General features: G+C 35.1%; 6 protein-coding genes across 7 annotated transcripts in view; 4 read left to right on the top strand and 2 right to left on the bottom strand.

The window, feature by feature from the left end:
- The window catches only part of LOC109536109 (obscurin), a 50,145-nt gene extending 46,875 nt beyond the window's left edge, over positions 1-3,270 (top strand). The window contains 8 exon segments of the mRNA XM_048669061.1: positions 588-869; positions 922-1,106; positions 1,159-1,338; positions 1,391-1,674; positions 1,727-1,907; positions 1,961-2,186; positions 2,241-2,346; positions 2,694-3,270. Of these exon segments, the coding sequence (XP_048525018.1) occupies positions 588-869; positions 922-1,106; positions 1,159-1,338; positions 1,391-1,674; positions 1,727-1,907; positions 1,961-2,186; positions 2,241-2,346; positions 2,694-2,816 (1,567 nt within the window). The 3' untranslated portion in view covers positions 2,817-3,270.
- Positions 1-4,849, bottom strand: part of LOC125505364 (zinc finger protein 136-like) — a 75,716-nt gene extending 70,867 nt beyond the window's left edge. Inside the window, exon 1 of the transcript XR_007282123.1 lies at positions 4,770-4,849. The gene's annotated coding sequence lies outside the window, so the exon portion shown is untranslated. The remainder of the gene's footprint in view (positions 1-4,769) is intronic.
- Positions 4,672-5,786, top strand: LOC109536160 (endothelial differentiation-related factor 1 homolog). Its single transcript, XM_019902251.2, has 2 exons — positions 4,672-5,140; positions 5,207-5,786. Exons 1-2 carry the CDS (start codon positions 5,017-5,019, stop codon positions 5,521-5,523), a joined length of 441 nt encoding a protein of 146 aa, XP_019757810.1. The 5' UTR covers positions 4,672-5,016; the 3' UTR covers positions 5,524-5,786.
- Positions 5,787-6,900: 1,114 nt separating this feature from the next.
- LOC109536159 (proteasome subunit beta type-1) lies at positions 6,901-7,873 on the bottom strand. The gene is made up of 2 exons (XM_019902250.2): positions 7,666-7,873; positions 6,901-7,581 (listed from the first exon to the last, which is right to left on the bottom strand). Exons 1-2 carry the CDS (start codon positions 7,749-7,751, stop codon positions 6,969-6,971), a joined length of 699 nt encoding a protein of 232 aa, XP_019757809.1. The 5' UTR covers positions 7,752-7,873; the 3' UTR covers positions 6,901-6,968.
- A 380-nt stretch (positions 7,874-8,253) lies between these two features.
- On the top strand, positions 8,254-19,339 carry LOC109536187 (borealin). 2 transcript variants are annotated; one of them, XM_019902297.2, is made up of 7 exons: positions 8,254-8,413; positions 10,664-10,764; positions 10,896-11,020; positions 11,070-11,241; positions 14,788-15,059; positions 18,770-18,839; positions 18,899-19,339. In XM_019902297.2, the coding sequence occupies exons 2-7, from the start codon at positions 10,665-10,667 to the stop codon at positions 19,102-19,104; spliced, it is 945 nt and encodes a 314-aa protein (XP_019757856.2). In that variant the 5' UTR covers positions 8,254-8,413; position 10,664; the 3' UTR covers positions 19,105-19,339. The 2 variants fall into 2 exon arrangements, with proteins under 2 accessions (XP_019757856.2, XP_019757855.2); XM_019902296.2 differs by having other exon boundaries at positions 8,255-8,413; positions 14,749-15,059.
- Positions 19,340-19,385: 46 nt separating this feature from the next.
- The window catches only part of LOC109536188 (frequenin-1), an 80,685-nt gene continuing 79,468 nt past the window's right edge, over positions 19,386-20,602 (top strand). Inside the window, exon 1 of the mRNA XM_019902298.2 lies at positions 19,386-19,644. Coding sequence (XP_019757857.1) covers positions 19,581-19,644 — 64 coding nt within the window. The 5' untranslated portion in view covers positions 19,386-19,580. The remainder of the gene's footprint in view (positions 19,645-20,602) is intronic.

Consider the following 20,602-nt stretch of genomic DNA (forward strand, 5'->3'; position numbering starts at 1 on the left):
TACTAATTGGAATTTTCTCTTACAGCTTGAGCCTAAGTGTGTCGCAGGATACCCTCTAGGTGATAGTTCTTGATTACTTTTTGATAAATAATTCGCTCTTATTGAGAAATAGGACCACTATTTATCAATCTGTAATAAAAGACGTGAGGAGATTCTGTCTTTTTTAAAGACAACAATTTTTGAGGCGAAATACCCAAAAAGAAGTTTGTAAAAAATAACTATAGATGTTGAACATTAAAGTCTTTGTTACAACGCGTCTTATTCACACTTACCAATGTGAAAGTGCTGTCTGGGTTTATCGATTTTTTGGAAACTACTGCTTGTAGTTTTAGCTGGGATATTAACTTATGCTAGCTTCAAAAGCAGCTGCAGTTAAAACTGCCTTCTACCCAATAGACAGCAATCTCGCATATTTCTAGCTCTTCATTTAAGACATGGACAGCCCGTTCCTAATCGACCATTTAAGAAGGAGCGTGTGATTTCGAACTGCTATCCACAGTCTTTCTTTTCATGTGCCATATTAAACGAATCACTCCACAGCTTTTCTCTAGGTCAACTAGATGATCTTGATGCTTTTATTGCTTTAGGAACGATTCCATTGTAGCAGAATCACATAGAATCAAGATCTTCACGGACGCAGAAGGTCGGTCACATTATCGCCTGAGTCCAGCTCTGGCTTTCGACCAGGGAATGTACAAAATAGTGGCCCGGAATAAAATTGGACAAACCATCACAAGAACCAGAGTGGTATTGGGACTTGTGCCCGATGAACCGGACAGTCCAGAAGCCAGCCAGGTTTCGGACACTGAGGTTTTGCTCTTGTGGAAGCAACCGAAGCACGACGGCAATTCTCCAGTAATCTGCTACAGGTTGGTGAACAATTTAACAAAATATATATTTCACACAAAACACCACATCTAGGCTGGAATACAAACTGGCTGATGATATGGAATGGATCAAGAAAGCGGATAACATTGACCATGAGTTTTACCTGATATCCGGATTGCAGCCCAGCAAGACCTACATCTTCCGGTTGGCTGCTAGAAATGCCATTGGGTGGAGCGACTCCGGAGTACCAACAGCCCCAGTATTAACAAAAGTTGATGGTAAAAAAGCGGATAGTCGTAAAATAGGGCAGCTGATAACCTGACTCTTTAGGTTCCCAGAAGATTCAACTCAGCAAAGCCATGGCGCACCTCCAAGCAATAACGGACACTGGAAGAGAAGTGGAAGAGGAGAAACCTTTCAAGAACAACTACAAGACCGAAACGGAGCCCGTTGAATGGGAACATTCTAGTATTCAAGAGCACTATAATTTCATCTCCGAGCTATCCAGAGGTTACTTTCCTAACCCCCTTGATTATTCTGGGTAATTTTTTTTCCTAACTAGGTCGATTTAGCACCGTCCTCAAAGCAGCAGACAAACGAGATGATACTGTAGTTGTTGCGAAAATCTTGGACATTTCCGAACAAAAGCAAAAGGATGATGTTGAAGGGGAATTTGCGGCGCTCAGATCCCTGAGACATGAAAGAATTGCCAGTCTTCTAGCCGCTTATCATTCTGGAGACAAAGCTGTGTTTATCCTGGAAAAACTTCAGGGAGCCGACGTGCTGACTTACCTTGCCAGCAAGCATGAGTACACTGAGCAAACTGTCGCTACTATTATCAGCCAAGTGAGATAATTTATTATAGGAAAAAATGCCAAAAATAATCCATTGCTTCTAGGTTCTAGACGGCATACAGTACCTCCACTGGAGAGGTTTATGCCATTTGGACCTCCAACCAGACAATGTAGTAATGGTGGGTGTGCGCTCCGTACAAGTAAAGCTGGTTGATCTGGGATCAGCCCATAGAGTGACTAAGCTAGGAACCAAAGTACCCATTGTGGGACACAGAGATTACATTTGTAAGTGTATGAAACGCGATCCTAAAAATCCCATAAACACGAAGAGGTTTTAGCTCCAGAAGTCCTGGAAGAAGAACCAGCATTCCCTCAAACTGATATTTGGTCAGTCGGTGTTTTGGCGTACGTGATGCTCTCTGGAACGGTACCGTTTAGAGGCAGCGATGAAAACGAGACGAGGCAAAACATTGTGTTTGTACGGTACAGATTCGAACATTTGTACCAAGAAGTGTCACAGGAAGCCACTAGGTTTATTATGCTTTTGTTCAAGAAACAACCAAAGTGAGTTCTCTAAGTGTCGGCTTAATGGTTTTTCACGCAACTTTTGCTTTCCAGCCATCGACCCTCACCGGATGAATGCCACGAGAATAGATGGCTTTTACCCACGGACTATATGATTAAAAAACGAGAAAGAAATGTGTTTTTAGGTCATAGAATAAAGGTGGGTTAAATCGGGGCAGAAAATAACCTTATGCCTAATTATTAAGTAAATGAATGAGAAACGGGAGGTCTAAGCGACGATCACCTAAAAATCATTAATGAACCAGTTAATTGTTTTGTCCTCTTTTTGAGTCGTCAGTTATTTATTAGTTTTTTTGTTGCATTTTCCATTACGCCATTTACACAAAACCAAAATAATACCGACAAAATATTACCGATGCATGCAATTAGTCCATTATTAAGCAAAGTCGAAATTTATTGATTTGAGTGATAATGCGTTAAAACATTTTCCAATATCAAAATAAAATTGATCGAATGGAACTATCGCTAACAAAAAATATATTGCAGGAATATTCGGACGAATATCATGCAGAAAGAGAAGCATCTGCACAAGCATCCACAAGCCAAATAGGCGGTAGAGCCCTATTCAGGTCTCAAAGCATACAAGAAGAACTGCTAACTTCTCCATAGAATATTAAGTAATTATTCTTATTTAATTGTACATAAATTTTCAGATTTTTGACTCGATATTGCAGGATTTATTGCTAATGGCGTTAGTTGCACAAAACACTAAATTAAATAATTGCGATTTCCATAAATATTGCTAGTGAAAAATTGTATTTCATAATAAAATTTTAGCTTGTTGAAAGATGGCTGGAAGAGAAAGCCACAGCAGAAGAGGAGGAAGGAACGAATATTTTACCCTAAATGAATTGCAAATAATTGCATAATTGCAATTAGTTTTGTTTTGTGATGTTGGTTGATCATCTACTTATGATCGGCGAACCTCTATTTTTACTATAACGATTTTTTGTGTTTAGTTGAACTAAGATTTTCAAAGTTACTTTGTTCCATTGTTACAATATATTAATCTGATTATATTAAATTAAGATAAAGTTATTTCAATAAAGAAACTGAAACTGAATCTTTTTTATCATTTTAGCGTATGTTAAACTGGTGATTGGTATATCTGGACTAGAGAATCTGACCACTTTTTTAATACCTATGTAAATTTGTATTTACAAATTTTAGGTAATCGTAGTCGGAAAAACAGGAAAATAGAACAGGTATATGATCAACCGCACATTGTAAAAATCATTAAAGCGGAAAGACTCAGATGGTTAAAGATTGCTTCATACGTGCATCTGAAAAACTGTTTCGTCATTTCAAAAACAAACCAGAAATCTTGAAAAAATTAAAAGATTTTCCAGCTATCCGCTAAAACAGTACAAGATAATCCATAATCCAGACTATGTTTTAGCAGAAGAATTAGTTTATTTTGAAGACAAATTTATTCTTTTTGCAGAATATATACTCAGAGCGATAAACTTTTCACTTAGTAAGAATAAATTAAATAGTAATATAGAATTATCTAATGATACAGGGTGAGTTTTTTTCGATGACTAGTACAAGGATCTTAGAAATTACAGCAGATACAACGCAGGTTAAATGGACAAAAATTGTAGCAATGAATGTGAAACAAATTTCCTTTTCCAAAATTTGACAGGTGTCAAGAGATATTCGAAGAAAACTAATTTATGGCATATTTTTATATGACTCCTAGTTCAGTTCGTATTAATCTGACAGGAAAACATTAAACAGAAAAGTTTTAGAAAATTGCATTCCAAATAAAATCGCATAAGGCAATTTTAAAAATTAATTATTATTTTTGACCTATGAGATAAATTTTTGTTTTTTTAAATGGAAACCATATTTGATTATGTCTTTATTAAATAGAAGAGAATAATAGTTTAAGGTAGACGTATTTAAGCTGTCTTTGTGCTGTTTGGGTGAAAACCACAATTCTTTGTCCATATATAACCTTCGTTGTAAGTATCTGCTGTAGTTTCCTAGATCTCTTTCTTACATAGTCATCGAAAAAAACTCACCCTGTATACATTATATAGTTTGATGTGAAAAACACTACTTACATATGAATAAATAGATTACTTTTTTAATAAAAAACTTAATTTATGTGAGTACTTTTAATATTGGCATGAAAAAAAAATTGTGGCGCTTTCAAAACTGTAAAAATTTGTAAATTGTAATTTTTCGCTCTTCGGGTTCAAAAGGTTGCCGACCCCTGCATTAAGCATTAAACAATTTGTTGCTTAACTCTAGTACGTCTTTATCTATTGGGGGTTACAATGAGGCCGGGAGCTTGTTTATTGAGAACGAGCTGAAAGTTAATTGTTCATTTAAATTCTTATTAACACATTACATAGTTCCATGTGCTTTCCAATTTCAACATTTTTAAATATTTCTTTACTAACACTCCAATTTCACTCGTAACTCACTATTTTGACTTCTTTGGAAACGGTTTGACAAGTCTTGTGAGTTTATTTGACATTTACCGTTAAGCAAACAGCCAACTTGATATACATATAACTAAGTCTTCCTTTGCATAATACAGTATTTACTTACCTATTTCATCGCGTTAGAACAATAATTAAATAATTTTTCGTCACTGAAACTGACTTTGAATCCACAAGGAATAGAAAAATAACCAGAGACACGGGAGAGTTCTTTCTTTGTCTGATATAACCTCTCAAACCAGAAAGATATTTCAATGACATAAGCCGCACAGTTAGCTAATTTCACGTGTATTGTGTTGTCAAGTAGTCAATTTCTAATTATTCTTCGTGCATAAAAATCATAAAAACTACGCAAAATGTCTGATTGGGATACAGTAACCGTGTTGAAGAAGCGAGCCCCCAAGGCCTCAGTAATGAAAAGCGAACAGGCAGTTAATGCGGCCAGACGACAAGGCATTGCTGTCGACACACAGCTGAAATGTTAGTATGGATGAATATTCTGGAACCGCAAATCTAAATTGCACGTTGTTGACTCATTATTTTCAGGGGGTGCTTCGAGCAATAAACAACATGTAACCACAAAAAACACCGCAAAGCTGGACAGGGAAACAGAAGAACTGAAACACGATACAATTCCATTGGATGTGGGCAAACTGATCCAGCAAGGACGCCAGTCAAAAAACATGAGCCAAAAGGAGCTGGCCACGAAAATAAACGAAAAGCCCCAAGTTATAACGGACTACGAAGCCGGCAAAGGAATACCTAACAATGTAATTCTCGGAAAAATCGAACGGGTCTTAGGGCTCAAGCTAAGGGGAAAAGGCAAAGGTAAAGCGGTACAGCTTCTGGGCTCTCAAAAGTAGGGCCCTTGGGCCTTCCCAGGATGTAACAACTGTCACCCTTAAGCAAAATTTCTCAATATCACGGAATTTTCCAAATAATAAGCATTTTTCAAGCAAAAGGCGAACTTAAAATTGATGAAGTAGTTTTGAATGTAGGTCACTTCAGTCATCTTGTAGGTGGTTGCATTTAACGAACGTATATAACTCACCGTTTCATTTTGGAATTTTAATATTACGTACATACTTAATTGTACTGTTTAATAAAGCATACTGAACTTAACAAACTGGGTTTGTTGTTTATATGCTCCATCTTAAGTCACCATCCACATAGACCTTCACGCAGGATGCCCTCAATATATTTACATACTTTTAAGACAAAGCTTCCTTACAACAATCCATAGTTTCTTTTGTTCCCTTAATTAAAGATGCAGACTTTTCACCAACTTCTCGGAGGTAAACTTTCATATATATAGTTTTTGGTTGCTTTCACTTGTGATTACAACTTGAAATAATTTAAACTAGACTTATAATTTAGAAGGCCCTGTAATGTGTATTATGAAAAAACCATCTTTTAAATTAATTACCGTCATATACAACTTATTACTTCAGGCGCTACTATCGCCCAAAACCTATAACTTAAATTATTCGAAAATTACTTGTCAGGCAGTCATTGCAATTTAATTTAAGTTTTTAGGTAGAAATGTAATGCAATGTCTAATAGCTTTTCATGTCTAACTATGTGCCAGATTGCATATAAGGACTGCTTCAAAGCCCAGTCATTTTGGGGACTGTTTTCGAAGGATTATATTTATAGTATATTCAAAAGTTTGCATCTGTTTTTCGGGCATCTTGTATAATTTATTATTTGTGGGGTCCTTTACTAATATTAAATATTATTTGTTGACTCTAATTTTATGTGATTTCTTTTGAATTAATAAAGTTATATTTAAGTGCATTCCTGCCTGTTGATGACCAGCTACCTGTAACTACCTGCTATTTTACTGCTGAAAATAATATCGAAACGAGCCACAAGTCCGGTTCACAGCTTATATTTGAACTAAATACCCGCATTTCTTTGGTATGCGATCAGTTTTTTTAAACTCTTTGAGGACAAGTTACCAGTTAGATGTAATATATTTAACAAACTGCTCACATTTAATAATTTACCATTTATATTTCACAGAGGTTCACTGTTAAAGCAAAAAGTATCTGGCATTTTAGCAAATCATTGAATTTGAACAGTTTCTTGAAACTGGTTCATAAACCCTGGCCCTTTTTCTAAAAATTCAAAAACACATTGAAATGCGATTAAAATAAAAAACAGACTGTTTTAAATAGGTAATTACCGTTTTTTTCTCTGTACCACATATTTACTTCATCCAATAATAATGCTAGAAATTGATTCGGAATATTTATTGATTGATTAACTCAAGTTTCGAAAATACAAAAAGTAACCATAAATTAAATCAATCCTTTCTCAATTGGAAAGTTTCTACTTTCACATCATCCTTAGTGATAATGTTAATTAAAATGCTATCTCCCGTGTAGATGTCTCTTTCAGCAGCTGAAATAAAGACATCCTTAATAACAGAAAGAGCCTTCTCTTTGGTGACTGGCTCTTCTTTAACATTCAGCATGTTCTTTTGACCAATCTGATTATCCAGAAGGGGTTGCAGCAGAGCTCCAGCAGATCCACTAGCTCTGAAGGTTCTCTTCTCGCAATGCCCCACTGGATCGTAACTGTAAACGCAGCCCTTGCCATCCTCATCTAAACCAACCAGCACATTGGAGATGTAGTAGGGGAAGAATCTCTTGTGATACAGCATAGTGGAAAGCATTTGGGCACAAGCAGTGGTCGACATGGTTTTGTTGTGTTCCTGCTGATACATTTGCATGCGAGATTTCAGGATTTTGGTTAAAGTCAGAGTGTCGCACCAGCAACCAGAGCATCCCAAAACCGTGGTATTCGACAAGCGAAAGAGCTTGTTCTGCTCACGAGTGTAGATGGAAAACCCTGCACTTAAACGTGTATCGGCTCCAACGATCACAAAGTCGTCTCCAGCTATTGCAACGACGCTTCTGAAATTGGTAAAACAACTAATTAGGAATTGTTTGAACAGAAAGTTGCAGAAGACCCAAATGAAACTGTGGCAGCGCACTTACCCTCCATTATCCGCATAGGGACTAAATTGGTGCTGTATTGCAGCATTATTTCGATAATCAGTATAGGTTGATTTTTGTTGCAACATTTTTTTCTCACTAAATGATGTACAGCTTTTGAAAAATCAGCTAGAATGACCAACAAAAACACGGCTTGTGTTGGCTATTTTGACAATTACCTGACTTTTACATATGACATATGACTTTTATTCACCTTCCAGCGGCGTTGTCGCATGTTTTCGTGCGAATATGAGTTGGTCCTAGTTAATTTATTCCTTTAGAACTGGTTAGTATTGGGTAACTACTTTTTCAATTTGGTCAAATCTTGGCTAATTATAATAATAAATCTTGGGAATTATCAAGGACATCAAAGCCTTGAGTGGGCTGCTAATAAATAGGTTTTTCTTACCTTTTGGTATCAAAAAACAACAAAAACGTTGTTTGTTACTTGCAAACGTTGCTTGAGTTTTATGTAAATTTATATACTGTTTAAAAATAAATAGATAAAGAAAAACATTTTTAAGAAGTTTCAAACTTCGAGCTCGTGGCAACATTGGTGCAAAACTTTGCGACCTATTTGGCAAGTCGGCTGTAATGTCACATTTCTTGTCTCCACTCAAGTTCCAACGGCCGTTTACTTCAGCATCAGTTGTTATTTTGAATGTTTACCAAGTTGAGTGTGTATCTGAAGAGTTTTACCTGCAAAAAAACGCTATACAAATCAGTGAATACGATATCTACTAAGAAAAATGTAAGTAGTTTTTAACCAATACTTCGCTTACAGCACTGAAAGTAATTTGGATGTTTATATGGAAGTTTATAGACCTTATTTGGTTGGTTGTATTACACAGGTCTGACTAACGCTACCCTATAACTTCGGCATCTTTGAGGCGTTTTCCAACTATTAGGCTTTAGTTTATGTGTAATAACATCTAAACTAATGGAAAATGTCTATTAGATGGCCAAGTATGTCTACAAAGTCGTCTGAACTCATTGGCCGAAAGCCCTTCATGTGACGGTGCTTTGCTTCAATTACTTTCGTTCAAACAATGTTCTCTGGTGCATCTCACTACTGGTTTTAATTTCGTTTTTTCACAAATGAGTTGGCTGCTGTAGGGTTAGAAAAAACGTGTTTGGTGTCCAAGGGGTTAAAGTTACGCTTGTTTAGGTTACTGTTATTTTGATTTATTTTCCTGACTGAGGGTAATTGTTATTATATTCTTGTCTTTCCTGGGTCTCAGTCAATGCGTGAAGTAAAAATGTTTAATATCGCTTATTTCATTACGTTTCGGCGAGACAACAGCGCCTTTTAAAAACTATAATTTACATCCCTCAAGAACTGATGAATGTTTTAAAGCTTTATAAATTATAGTTTGTATACAACATGTTTTAATTGTGAATTTGTATTTGTAGTTTGTGTAAATTTTAAATCTGATGATGGCGTTGTTGTCTCGCCGAAACGTAATGAAATAAACGATATTAAAAATTTTGACTTCACACTTTGACTGAGACCCAGGAAAGATAAGAATATAATAACAGTTACTGTTATTCTCAAAATAATTAAATCACCTTATTCTTGTTGAATTGGTTAATTAACCTTTATAACCAGATGCAAAATCTCAAAACAGATGAATTTAGGTTTGCTTCTAATTCTCATTTTGTTGACTGGAAATCGATTAAGGGCTTCATTTAAGCCTTCTGTAGAGACATGGAAGACTTGGAAAAGTATCTGAATATGCCAGCCAAGGCAAGTTAAAATCCACATTACACTATATGAAAAAAGACATAAAAACGAAGAAACATGGCGGACAGTGCCTTATTCCACAAGAAGAAGAGAAACCTAATGAGAATAGAAATACGCCTCTAACAAGGTGCTAAGACCATTTTTAGCGCTTAAAGGGTTGTCCGCCTTTATCTCACACATAGGGGTGATGCGGACACCCTTTATCTTAAAAAATTAGAAGTAAATGAAAAGTGCATTTGTTTTATTAAATAATTCGACAAAGGAGACTCGGAAGCTTCTAAATTATTTTATTGGACATTTTTCTTTCAAAATTATACTTTTTATTAAGACGAAACGAGAAAAAAATCATCCGACTTCACCCCGAACGAGGGTACTCAAAAGCACCATTCTTCAGCGAGAGAACCGGAAAGCCTCAAAAGCAGACGCTGCTGCAAATAAGACGATCACACACCGAATATAAGCTTTCCCTCAACTTATTACAACAATGAATTAGCAAACTACAGAGTGCAAGAATTATAGAAAATAAGTGGTTTCAAGAACTTTAATAAACCGCAATTTCCAAACTACTATCAAACATTTTGTCGGAAGAAATATCAAAAACGGGAATTTATAAAAATACAACAAGGTTTTAGACAAAACGTGGAAGAAAAAGTGTTTTGTAATTAAAAATGTTTTCAATTATTTCGACAGTGTTTTTCCCAGCTCATTACCAATTCAAAAATATGTATGGCTACATGAAAAAATCTGTTAAATTTGTTATTTCGATTTTCGATTAAAATTTATTGTTTATAAAATATGCTATTTCATAGGTTCGTTAATAGTTTCCATTTCAAAAAAACATTTTTGTGTTTTATCTGAAAAATAACATTACAAACTTATGCAGGTACTTTGTCACATTTGCAGGACAAACATATACAACCTTTATATTTATACATTTGAAAATCGAATGTTGCTCTAAACTCATTTTCGTTGCAACAAATCTGCAGTCTTTCGACCATACAGCGGTCGCTATTTACTTATTTTAGTTTATAAGATCCTTTCGCTATGCCTGAAAAACTCACCCTGTATAATAACGTAACTTTAGAATCCCTATCAATGTTGAGTTGGAACAAACGAAACGTAAGGCGAAAACAGATTATCAATATAGTACAGCCCCGAATAAACAATTTGACTTCAATATTGTCTAGCACGTTCAAACCACTTTCAGCTTGTAGTTATTTTTTAAATTTATTATCTTCAGATTTTTTTAATTTTTAGTATGCCACGAACAAAGAAAGCTGCAAGCAAACAGAAAAATACCAGAAAAACTGACCAAGATCCACGGATTGAATTGGGTTTAAAAATTATTAATGACGCAGGTAGGATTACATACAATTAATAAATTAACAAATTGTCATTTCGCTGAAGTTAAACTCACTGAACTGACTTGTTCCCGCAATTGAAAAGAGAGCATAGACAATTCTGCATGATATAAAATAACCATTTTCAGAGGAAATTCGTCTTGGCCAATTACAAGCTGATCGGAAAAATGATCTGGACACAATTAAATGCGAAATTACCACATGTATGCTCAGTGTTCCTAGAGGATTGCTGGACCTAACTTTGGGAGAAATTGTAAGTGATGCATAATGAAGTTTTAAAGTATGCAATCTTTATTCCTCAGAGTCGAGGAGAATTTCCCGTTGATAAGACGTGGAACAGTCGAATTGTACTAGGCAATTCAACGCTTGCCAATGCATCAAACACCCTTCATTCCACACAGTCGACTATCCAAAAAACTGGTAGCAGATTAAAGAAAACCGCATCACATCTTTCGACGGAGAATGACGATGAAGGTAAGTTAGATACGCTTACACGCAAAGTGCTGACTTACGTTCATAGCAGTTAACATTTCAAGCATGCAGGTTTGGTTTAATGTGAAAAAGTACTAACCGATGTTCGTTCAATGATGTTCTCTGTGAAAAAACGGGTGTTTTAATAAGTGTCCGATATTTCACAGGACTATTCCTTAGGTATTGTTGAGGCAAACAGTCTATATGAGTACGCAAGACCTTTCTTATACGGCTAAAGAAAATCAAAAGATAACTAAAAGATAAGTAAATTTTTATACCGATATTTGGACCAAACTTGGTACATATTTGGGGGTCCTTAAAGTAATTCACGCAGGTGTTTTCAAAAGGTTAAACTATTTTATGAACTAGCTTTTAAATTAAATTTTTAATCATACAAATTTTAACACATTGATAAAAAGTAAACAAAAATCTCAATAAATATTCAAAATGCCCACTTCCTGCCTGTGTGCACCTCTCCAATCGTCGTCTTATAAACTCGCAGACTGAAAAATATTTTGAACCGCTCTAGAATAGTATTATTCAATTTCTTAGCTTTTGTTGGATTTGAAAATAAGCAAATCTTCAATAAAATCACGATATATCACACGTTAACAGAGAAATATGATTCCTGTATCGCATGTAGGTTCCCCTCTGACCACAAATGATTGTTGTGAAATTTGCGTATCGCGTTGCTTGAAAAACTTGCTTATTCGGTAAACAGAAATTGATTTTGAAATAAAGAGTTTTAACTAAGGCATTGGAGAAGCGAACGACAAAAGTTTAAAGTAATTTTTTTAAAGTGCCTGTTTTCCCGAACCGAATGCTTCCTAAATAAAATTACCTTTCAAAAACACACTCGTCGATTACTTTAAATTAATATATTTTGCAAACCACTGTTCGTGGCCACCTTTGATCAGAATGTTTTTGTACTTAAAAATTATTTTTTATAAGATAGGAAAGGAATTGACTGTTGCTAAAAAATGAAATACAAGCATGCACCAAAAAGTTATGACAAAGAAAGAGCGAAAATAATTTTGGTAGTCACCTTTACATGTAAGAAGAAAACGAAGATAAAGCTAACTTTAGCATGTTACAGACCTTCAAATACCAAGTTTCATCCAAATAACGATAGTATTTAAAAATTAGTTAAAAATTAATTATTTTTTTAACACTATAGTTCCATAAGTACTTGAAGCCTTGCAGACCCTTGCCTATACAGAGTTTTTATCTTAATATAGCTGAGAAATTGCCCTATGAAATATCGGGCAATTAATAAAAAACACTCTCAGATAAAGGTAGTTTTGGGCCCTATTGAGTAACTATTCCGTTAAAAGTTAACGGACGTTATAAAGTTTACGGCCGCTTAATTTTCAATTGGTATTCTGTAACTCGATTGCCCGTTAAACACATAACCTAATTTCATTATAAATATCGGCCAGCCGCTTATTTTTAAGGGTAGCCTGAAAGTAGCCGTTAAGTATAAGCGGACCAGATGCTGACAAATTAATATCACATACCTATATGTGTTTTAAAGAATTTGTTTCAGTACAACAGTTGAATTTGGATTGAATTTGSTGTTTTATGATATTGGTGAAGTTCTGATAGAAGTCATCAAAAATGAAGAAAGGTACTGTTAAATGTTGTTGCTATTGGATTTGCTAAGCATTTTTTCCACAGGAMGCAACTTCGCTTACATTATGGAAACCTTCAATAGAGAAGGCGCCAGTAATCGATTTAATATTCCCGAGAAAAAATTTTAATTCATTTTTCGTTTTAACAAAATTCCACTAGGATTATAATGCATGCCGGATCCTAGAAGAAGTACAACAGTATCAAACGAAACAAAAATATTAGTGTTTTTTTTCGCCCACTGGAAGTTCCCAATTAACTACATCGCAAGGTTGTACAGAAAGAAGTTACAGACCTAATTCTGAATGGGTTTTAGCAAAAGTTCAATGTTTCATTACGTTTTGCCACATGATTCTGCAGTATGGCAAGCTTCAAGAATTATAAGCAATATGAAATATCAGTTTGCAGAGGTAGCAATTCAATTCTTTTGGCCGACTCTGGATACTGTTGAGAAAGTTTAACGGACTCCGCTAAAATATATTTTTTAGCGGAACGTCAAAATTTACGTATGTATACAGAATAGCAATAAGAGCCCTATTCTGTAACTATTCCGTTAAAAACTAAAGTCCTTCAAAAAATACATTTTTAACGGTCCGGTATATCGCAATCGACTGATTGCTATTCTGTATACATAAATTTTGACGTTCCGCTAAAAAATGTATTTTGGTGGAGTCCCTTAAAGTTTTTCAACAGTAGTAGATGGCAACATCGAAATTTACCCTAAATTTATAATCTTAATAACCTAAAATTGCCTAAAATAAAACCTCGTCCTGAAGCAAGACTTGTATCTGTTTCAAGTATTTGTCTGTTTAGATTGATTTTTAATTGAAAAAGTAAAATAATTATTGTCAAAATGCTTAATATTCTGTAGAAAGCTCAACCATATTTATGGAATTTTTCCTGCTTTTATTGGATTATAATTTAAAACAGGATGTTTAAGGAAATATTTAAATCGTAACCTTAGAACAGCTTTTATCTTTTCTGGAAAATTTCTAAGTCTTATATGTTCATTAAAGTTTCTGTGGTATTTTCCACATAATTTTGTCACATAAGGGTGTTCAGTCGTCCAAAAAAAATTGAAACTGAATTGAAATTGAATAATTCTTGAAGCTTGCCATACTGCAGAATGCAGAATCAGGTGGACAAACGAAATTAAACTTTGGACTTTAGCAAAAATCTATTCTGAATTACGTCCGTAACTTCTTAATGTACAACCTTGCGATGGAGTTACGTTGGTAACTTCCAGTGGCATAAAAATGTAATGTAATGTAACTAATATTTTTTTTGGTTTGATGTTGTACTTCGTCTAGGATCCGTTATGCATTATAATTCTAGTGGCATTTTGTTAAATCCAAAAATGAATTAAATTTCTTTCTCGGGAATATTAAATCGATTACTGGTGTTTGAAGCTTTCCATAATGTAAGAGAAGTTGTGTCCAGTACAATACATTTCTTCATATTCGATGATTTCATCCCTAAGAACTTCTACACCAATATCATAAAACACCAAATTTAATACAAATTCAACTGTTGTACTGAAACAACTTCTTTAAAACACTTATATTTGATATTAATTTGTCAAAAACTTGTTCGCTTGTATTTAACGGCTACTTTCAGGCTACCCTTTAAAACACGCGGCTGACCGATATTCATAACGGTATTAGGTTATGTGTTTAACGGACAATCGAGTTACAATAAACTTTATAATGTCCGTTAACTTTTAACGGAACTGTAACAGAATAGGACCCTTTTTGAAAAAATATGCCCGTTAAGTTTCTAACCGATGCATTAACAATTTAACATCATCTAGTTAGATAGTAGTATCGAAATAAAAATTACTGGGGTTGTATCCATCGTCATGGTATTGGGTTCATCATGCAGGTTACACAACAGCTGAAAGTACTCGCGGAACTACTTCAGGTTCAAGCAAACGGTCCCGGTCACAAACAGCATCCAAGTCCAATTTGCATCAATTAGCATCACAGACATTGGTTAAGCGGTCGAGGAGATCCAGATCGGTTGACAAAATCAACTCAACTGAATTTTCTTCTGGTTCCACCAGACAGTCGCGGAGCAGAACGAAAGAACACGCAGGAGTGTCCCGCTCTCACTCCAGGACGACTTCGAAAATTAGTCTGACGACTCCGTTGAATAGAAAACCAACAGGTGGTACCGGAACCATAACACCAAAGGTAACAATTTAGATTTTAGAATTAGATTCTTCCAATCCTCTTCCTTCCGTATCACTCTTCAAATCTGCCCTGCCGGAAGAACAAACTGAACCCTCTTAAGCTGCGGTTTCAGTTGGGCGATCGGTGACTGCGACTCGGAGCTGTGTTTGGCTCAGTCGGCACATTTGGGCAAAAACTGAAAAGATGGACGATGTCGAACTGTTAACCCTTATTTCGTTAGAATGGGAGGAAAATAAAAGTTTCTTTTAAAAAATCCTACTACAAATTACCATCCATTTTCTTTTACTGTGCAAATTTTATCATTTTTGTGTTCATAATCATAAATCGATGGGTCTTTTCGGACTTCCTTAATTAAATTGTCATCTTCACTCGCTAAAAAACGAGCCATTTTCCCAAAATCGCAATTGCAACTGCGATCGTCGCAGTCGCACCACAGAAACCGTACCTTTAGAAAGGTTTTGAAAACGACCACTTGATAATTGTTTAGTATTTTTGTAGATTGGACGTTGGTCAAGTGTGAACGACTTTAGGTGCATTATTATCCAAGTTTATTGCTTTCGCTCGTATAAAATTTATAGAGAAAGTTACGGAAAAGTATCAAAGTATTAAACTTGCATTGCGCCACTTGGCCAGATTGAGCACGTTTCGTCTAGTTTTCTTAGTTTGCTTGCTCCATCGCTATGGTCAATAATTTACCTTTAAATGGCAAGGCAAAAGTTCTTCTAAATTCGACAATGATTGATAATTGTCGGGAATATTTGAAATAAAGTGAAGACAGTTCTTGACACAATTTAGGCGGAAGACATCAGTGTTTGTCGCAATCAACACTTGAATCTGAGATCTAACCAAACTTTGAATCGATATTTTGACGGGCTGCGAAAGTCTTCACAGTCTGAGAATGATTTGCGATAAGTGCGAAAATGGCTCAGACATGCTAAGCGCAAATCAATACCTGACTGACTACTAGAAAGCCCATTTGTAAAAGTTTATCACACTTATCACTATTGGCGGCGTTCCACAAATAATCTCTAAAAGACTCTGCAAACTTGGTTATAAGGCTATGTATTTTAATATTATATATTATAGGCTTTTGGCCAGATTCCATAGCAGTGGTTCCCGGACCCCTTTTCATAGTCAAAACTTTCCCACGAACCCTGGGTGAAAACTCTTATGTGTTTTATCGCGAGGTTTATCTGGCATTTTTGTTGGCGTCTTCATAAAATCGTTTTAAATACTCAAGAATTTGGGAATTTTTGTCTTGAGTTTTCATTCTTTTTTTTGTCATTTCAGTTTCCATTTTCGTCTGTTAATGATGTTATTTCGAATTTCCCTGGCGATATTCATTTTCTAAATACTGCTGGCTCGTTGTTGTTTTCGATACCTTCTTTTGGTACTGGACTTGGAGACATCAGCTCTTACTGTGGAAAGAAACAAACTTATCAAGTTTGTGTCTTTCCCTTAGTTCATCGTGTGTCATGAATATTTTATGTTTGTTTCTATCTGTAATAAGTTTTTAGTGTCTTTTGTGATTTTATCATTCGTTGTAGTTTTCCTATTAACTGGAAGAGTTTTTCGACAGCCTTCTTAATGCGCGGATACGTAGTTACTAAACTGGCTTACTTCAGAATAGTTTTCCATATATTCTGTGAGAATATTTTCAGGATTCCTTCTGTGCTCGTCTTCATTTTGTTGTTTGTATTCTGTCTTTCATTCTTTTTTCGGGGACACTAATGTTTTTGCCTTCCATCTTAATTTTTGCTCTCACAAATCTGTGATCGCTGACGTGTATATTATTTACAACTGTAACAGCTTGAATTATATATGTTCTCTTTCTACCAAAATATCTCTTTTGTGCCAAAAAAGATATGCGAAAAATGAAATTTGGATTTCAGGTAAAGTGCTAAAGTAGAGAAACATTATTTTTATCAGTGAGTTAAATATTACTTAAGATAAAACATTGTACTATTTTCAATTTGATCCGCGAAGAAATATTCAGAATGGGTCAAAAAAAGAACTCGAAAATATTCAGATTTCAAATTTTTGTTACATGAGCTCCTACCTTCATTTTAGCATATAGAATTACGCTTTAAAATGTCCTAACGCATTTTCCGAACACCCTGTATATAACACTATATTGTCTGCAATATTTCTCGGCCTGCTCATACTATTATCTTATTATCTAAAAAGGGGACAAAAAGAAGTAGGAAAATATAGATATCAATAATAATAAATAATTCAAAATTAATTAGCAACAGTCACGAAAGTAAACAAAATGAAAAAAATAGTAAGCTATAACTTTTAGGGTGCATCATATTAAATTATTGTACCAAATATGCGTAACTTTTACAGAATCATTAATTATACATATATTCTTCAGAAACACGTCTATGTCTATTTACCATCCCTTCTTAAGTTATAATTAAAAATAAATCCTTAGTAAATGTAACTGAGATATACAGGGTGATTAAAAAAAAAATCTCTTAAAATTGGCGTCATTCGTTTTAAGGGGTGACAGAGGCTCCCTTGGGGAGTACGAGAAAAATATTGAAATTTTTTTTTCGAAAATTTCTAGAAGATATTAACAGTTGAAGATCGAATTTCAACTTTGTTATTAAGCATTATTTTGAAATGGTTCCATGTTTAATTGGTAGCATGTTGGAATACTTAAGCATTTAAAAAGAAAAAATACGATCTTTGCTTCAAATTACGAAAATTTTTGATTTCAAAAAAGTTCTCTTCTATAATTTTTTGATGAAAAAGCACAGCGGCAATGATGTGTTTTGTTATTAACCGATAGTTACAGGTAGATCTTGTCAATCTTAACAATAATTTCTCAAACTGTGACTTACTTTGAATTTGCGGATATGCGATTAGTTCAAGGGAATTTTAATTTTAATTATTTTTTTAATCAACTTAAACAAGAGTATAACTTGGCTCAAACAATTATACTTCTTTGTGTCCAAGACTAGGAAAATTTGTTGTATGCACTTCACATCACGCATAAGACAGAACCAAATTGTTGATTAGTACTGCACCACTCTTTTATAGTTCATATGATGATTAGTTCTGTATTTATATTTTACTTGGGACGTCGAAATCGCTTATAATATATTCATTGTTTTATTTTGGTGAATCTGGATAGCTAACACTTTTTGCTTTGTATAATAAAATAATAGTCACATTGCAGATTATCCCTTTCCTGGTACTTTTTATTAGGAAAATTTCTTAAATAAATGCCGCTTGCTTGCATGAAAATGTGTAACATTTTTTAATCTTTGTATTAAATAGTAAGGACAAATTTTCTAACTTCAAAAAGTATAGGTCCGTTTAAGCCACGAAAAATTATGCCTTTATGTAAATATTTTCGGTCGCTAAACATCTTCATTTGTATCTTTATATTAAAGTTGCACGGACCCCCTGACGCTGTTCAGGGATCGCAAAATCGATTTTAATTTTCCATTGGTCCCCTGAATAATAACTATCGTCTATGCTTCCGCCGAATTGGCCAGATTTGAATACGAGTTAAGTTAAGCTCTCAGCGCAGCGAAGAAAAAAACGTTAATTACCAGAAAAGTTTTGCCTCCTTCGAGATACATTTGCTAAGCTTTTAGTGAATAGCATTGACCTTTACAGCGATTAAAAATCCGTAGTTTTGTTTTCGCATTTAATAAAACACCCGATGTTCAAAGGAATATGTTTTTTTTTTTCAGTGTAACAAAAACACTCCATTGCTTTTCATGCGACGCCCGAAAGTTGGTGAAATGGCATGGTCAAATCAAGGTACTGACTATATTTGTTTCCCTAAGATTCTCCTTGTAACTTATAATTGTGTCTTTTAGGATCTCCCTTGTTGGTCTATGGGGCGACTGCCCAAGATCGCATTGCCAATATTAACATTCCAATTGGTGACGACGTATTATCTCTAATGCCAACGCGGGGTGCCATGCGTCCATCAGAAATACCCCAAATCGAGGGAGATACCAAAAAACAATTGGAAACGTTACGAGACAACCTGATTAAAGTGTGCGATTCTATTAGAAAGTGAACACATGGTTGGACCTTTTGGGTGTTTGAATTAATTATAATCGATATATTCTAGTTCGATATTTCTGTTATAACCTGGGAATTGCATATTAAAATAAGGCTATGTTTAAGGTGTCGACAGTATGCCTAGTAGCCTCAAATTTTCATTTGATTTCTTCCAAAACAAAATTGATAACAAATTTGTAGATTATATTTTAATGCATTAAGAATTATAATTTTTCGGATTGTTTCCCGTATAATTTTTGTGTTTGAATGCCCCTCATGATCCAAACTTCCCAAAGCAAGAAGGCGAAATGTGCACAATTGGGGGGTGAAAAGCGCAAGCGTATCCACGATTCCATTCTGCAGGTCCGAAAGGAGTTTTAGTCGCGCTAGTTTTACGCGCTCGACAGCGAATCGGTCGCCAACTTGAACTCCAATTCGACGAATTAATCTCAAAGTTTTTTGAAGTTCGGCATAGAAGAAACGCGCCGCAAAATGGGCAAGAAGAACTCCAAGTTGAAGCAGGACACCATCGATAGACTAACGACTGCTACTTATTGTAAGTCGAAAATTTTCATTCTTGTATGGCTAGAGTTTGTGGTTTCATTTTTTGAAGGCAACTTTATGTGTATGGTTGTGATTTGTGGCAGCGCGTTATGTAACGGAGCGCTGCATAGTTGCTAATACGAATGCCTCTCATTAGGGCGACGTGTAGGGTATTTGAGTGATTTTATCGCTGATTACCCGACACATACACTACACATTATATTAGTTACAAAAACGTTTTGCGTAAATCTGCCTCAGAGCTAATTCTCGGCCGATTTTAGTGAGCCAAGATTTACATAAATGGAGCGGAGCGCAGCTGATTTATAAGTTGTCTAACCAGTGAGTAATTACTCATTAATTCAATACAAGGAAGTTTATCACAGCGTTCACCTCAACTGAACGATCTATCATTATCTCCTACCCGTGCAATTAGCTTTATTCCAGTATATTGTGACCTGAAGAGGTAAATGTTGGGCGCAATGATCGCATTCTTTGCAGGTTTGCTTTGGAGCTCGACAGAAGGGGAGCGCGTATTTATGGCGTTAATATAATACCCGGAGGCTCAACGCAAATTGCGAGGTAGTTTCGACAAATTTAGTCACGCTAGATTAACCAGAGCGGATTTGAATGGGAATTCGGGCGTAATATCGAGAGATTGAGAAGTGTTTTTCCATAAAAGCCCTGGTAGGCACGGAAATTCCGTTGCTTAATTGAGCATCACCTCCTTGCAAGACGGTGCGTGATTTAACATGTAGTTTTTGGTGGAATGATATTGATAATGGTCTATATAGGGTTATTCACGCTATACGGCACGGAAGTTTGCGGCTAAACCGTTTGATGTTTAAAAAGTATTATTTTATGAATTGTCCGACGCATACCGAGCGCACATTTTAAAAATATTTTTGTAATGTACAGGGTGTCCCAAAGGCTCTAAAGGTATCAAAGTTGCGTTTTTTTAAATGGAATGTCCT

The sequence above is a fragment of the Dendroctonus ponderosae genome, unplaced genomic scaffold, assembly GCF_020466585.1.
Source record: "Dendroctonus ponderosae isolate FM_Combo_2020 unplaced genomic scaffold, Dpon_F_20191213v2 Dpon_F_20191213_8, whole genome shotgun sequence".
In the NCBI taxonomy this organism is placed as follows: Eukaryota; Metazoa; Arthropoda; class Insecta; order Coleoptera; family Curculionidae; genus Dendroctonus; species Dendroctonus ponderosae.

Excerpts from the sequence above, each read along its gene's own strand:
- LOC109536160 (XM_019902251.2), top strand. The coding sequence starts at position 5,017 with ATGTCTGATTGGGATACAGTAACCGTGTTGAAGAAGCGAGCCCCCAAG. Across the intron at positions 5,141-5,206 it reads TGTCGACACACAGCTGAAAT|GGGGTGCTTCGAGCAATAAA; the intron begins GTTAGTATGGAT and ends CATTATTTTCAG.
- LOC109536159 (XM_019902250.2), bottom strand. The coding sequence starts at position 7,751 with ATGTTGCAACAAAAATCAACCTATACTGATTATCGAAATAATGCTGCA. Across the intron at positions 7,582-7,665 it reads CCCTATGCGGATAATGGAGG|AAGCGTCGTTGCAATAGCTG; the intron begins GTAAGTGCGCTG and ends TACCAATTTCAG.
- LOC109536187 (XM_019902296.2), top strand. The coding sequence starts at position 10,665 with ATGCCACGAACAAAGAAAGCTGCAAGCAAACAGAAAAATACCAGAAAA. Across the intron at positions 11,021-11,069 it reads ACCTAACTTTGGGAGAAATT|AGTCGAGGAGAATTTCCCGT; the intron begins GTAAGTGATGCA and ends TTTATTCCTCAG. Across the intron at positions 18,840-18,898 it reads AATGGCATGGTCAAATCAAG|GATCTCCCTTGTTGGTCTAT; the intron begins GTACTGACTATA and ends TGTGTCTTTTAG.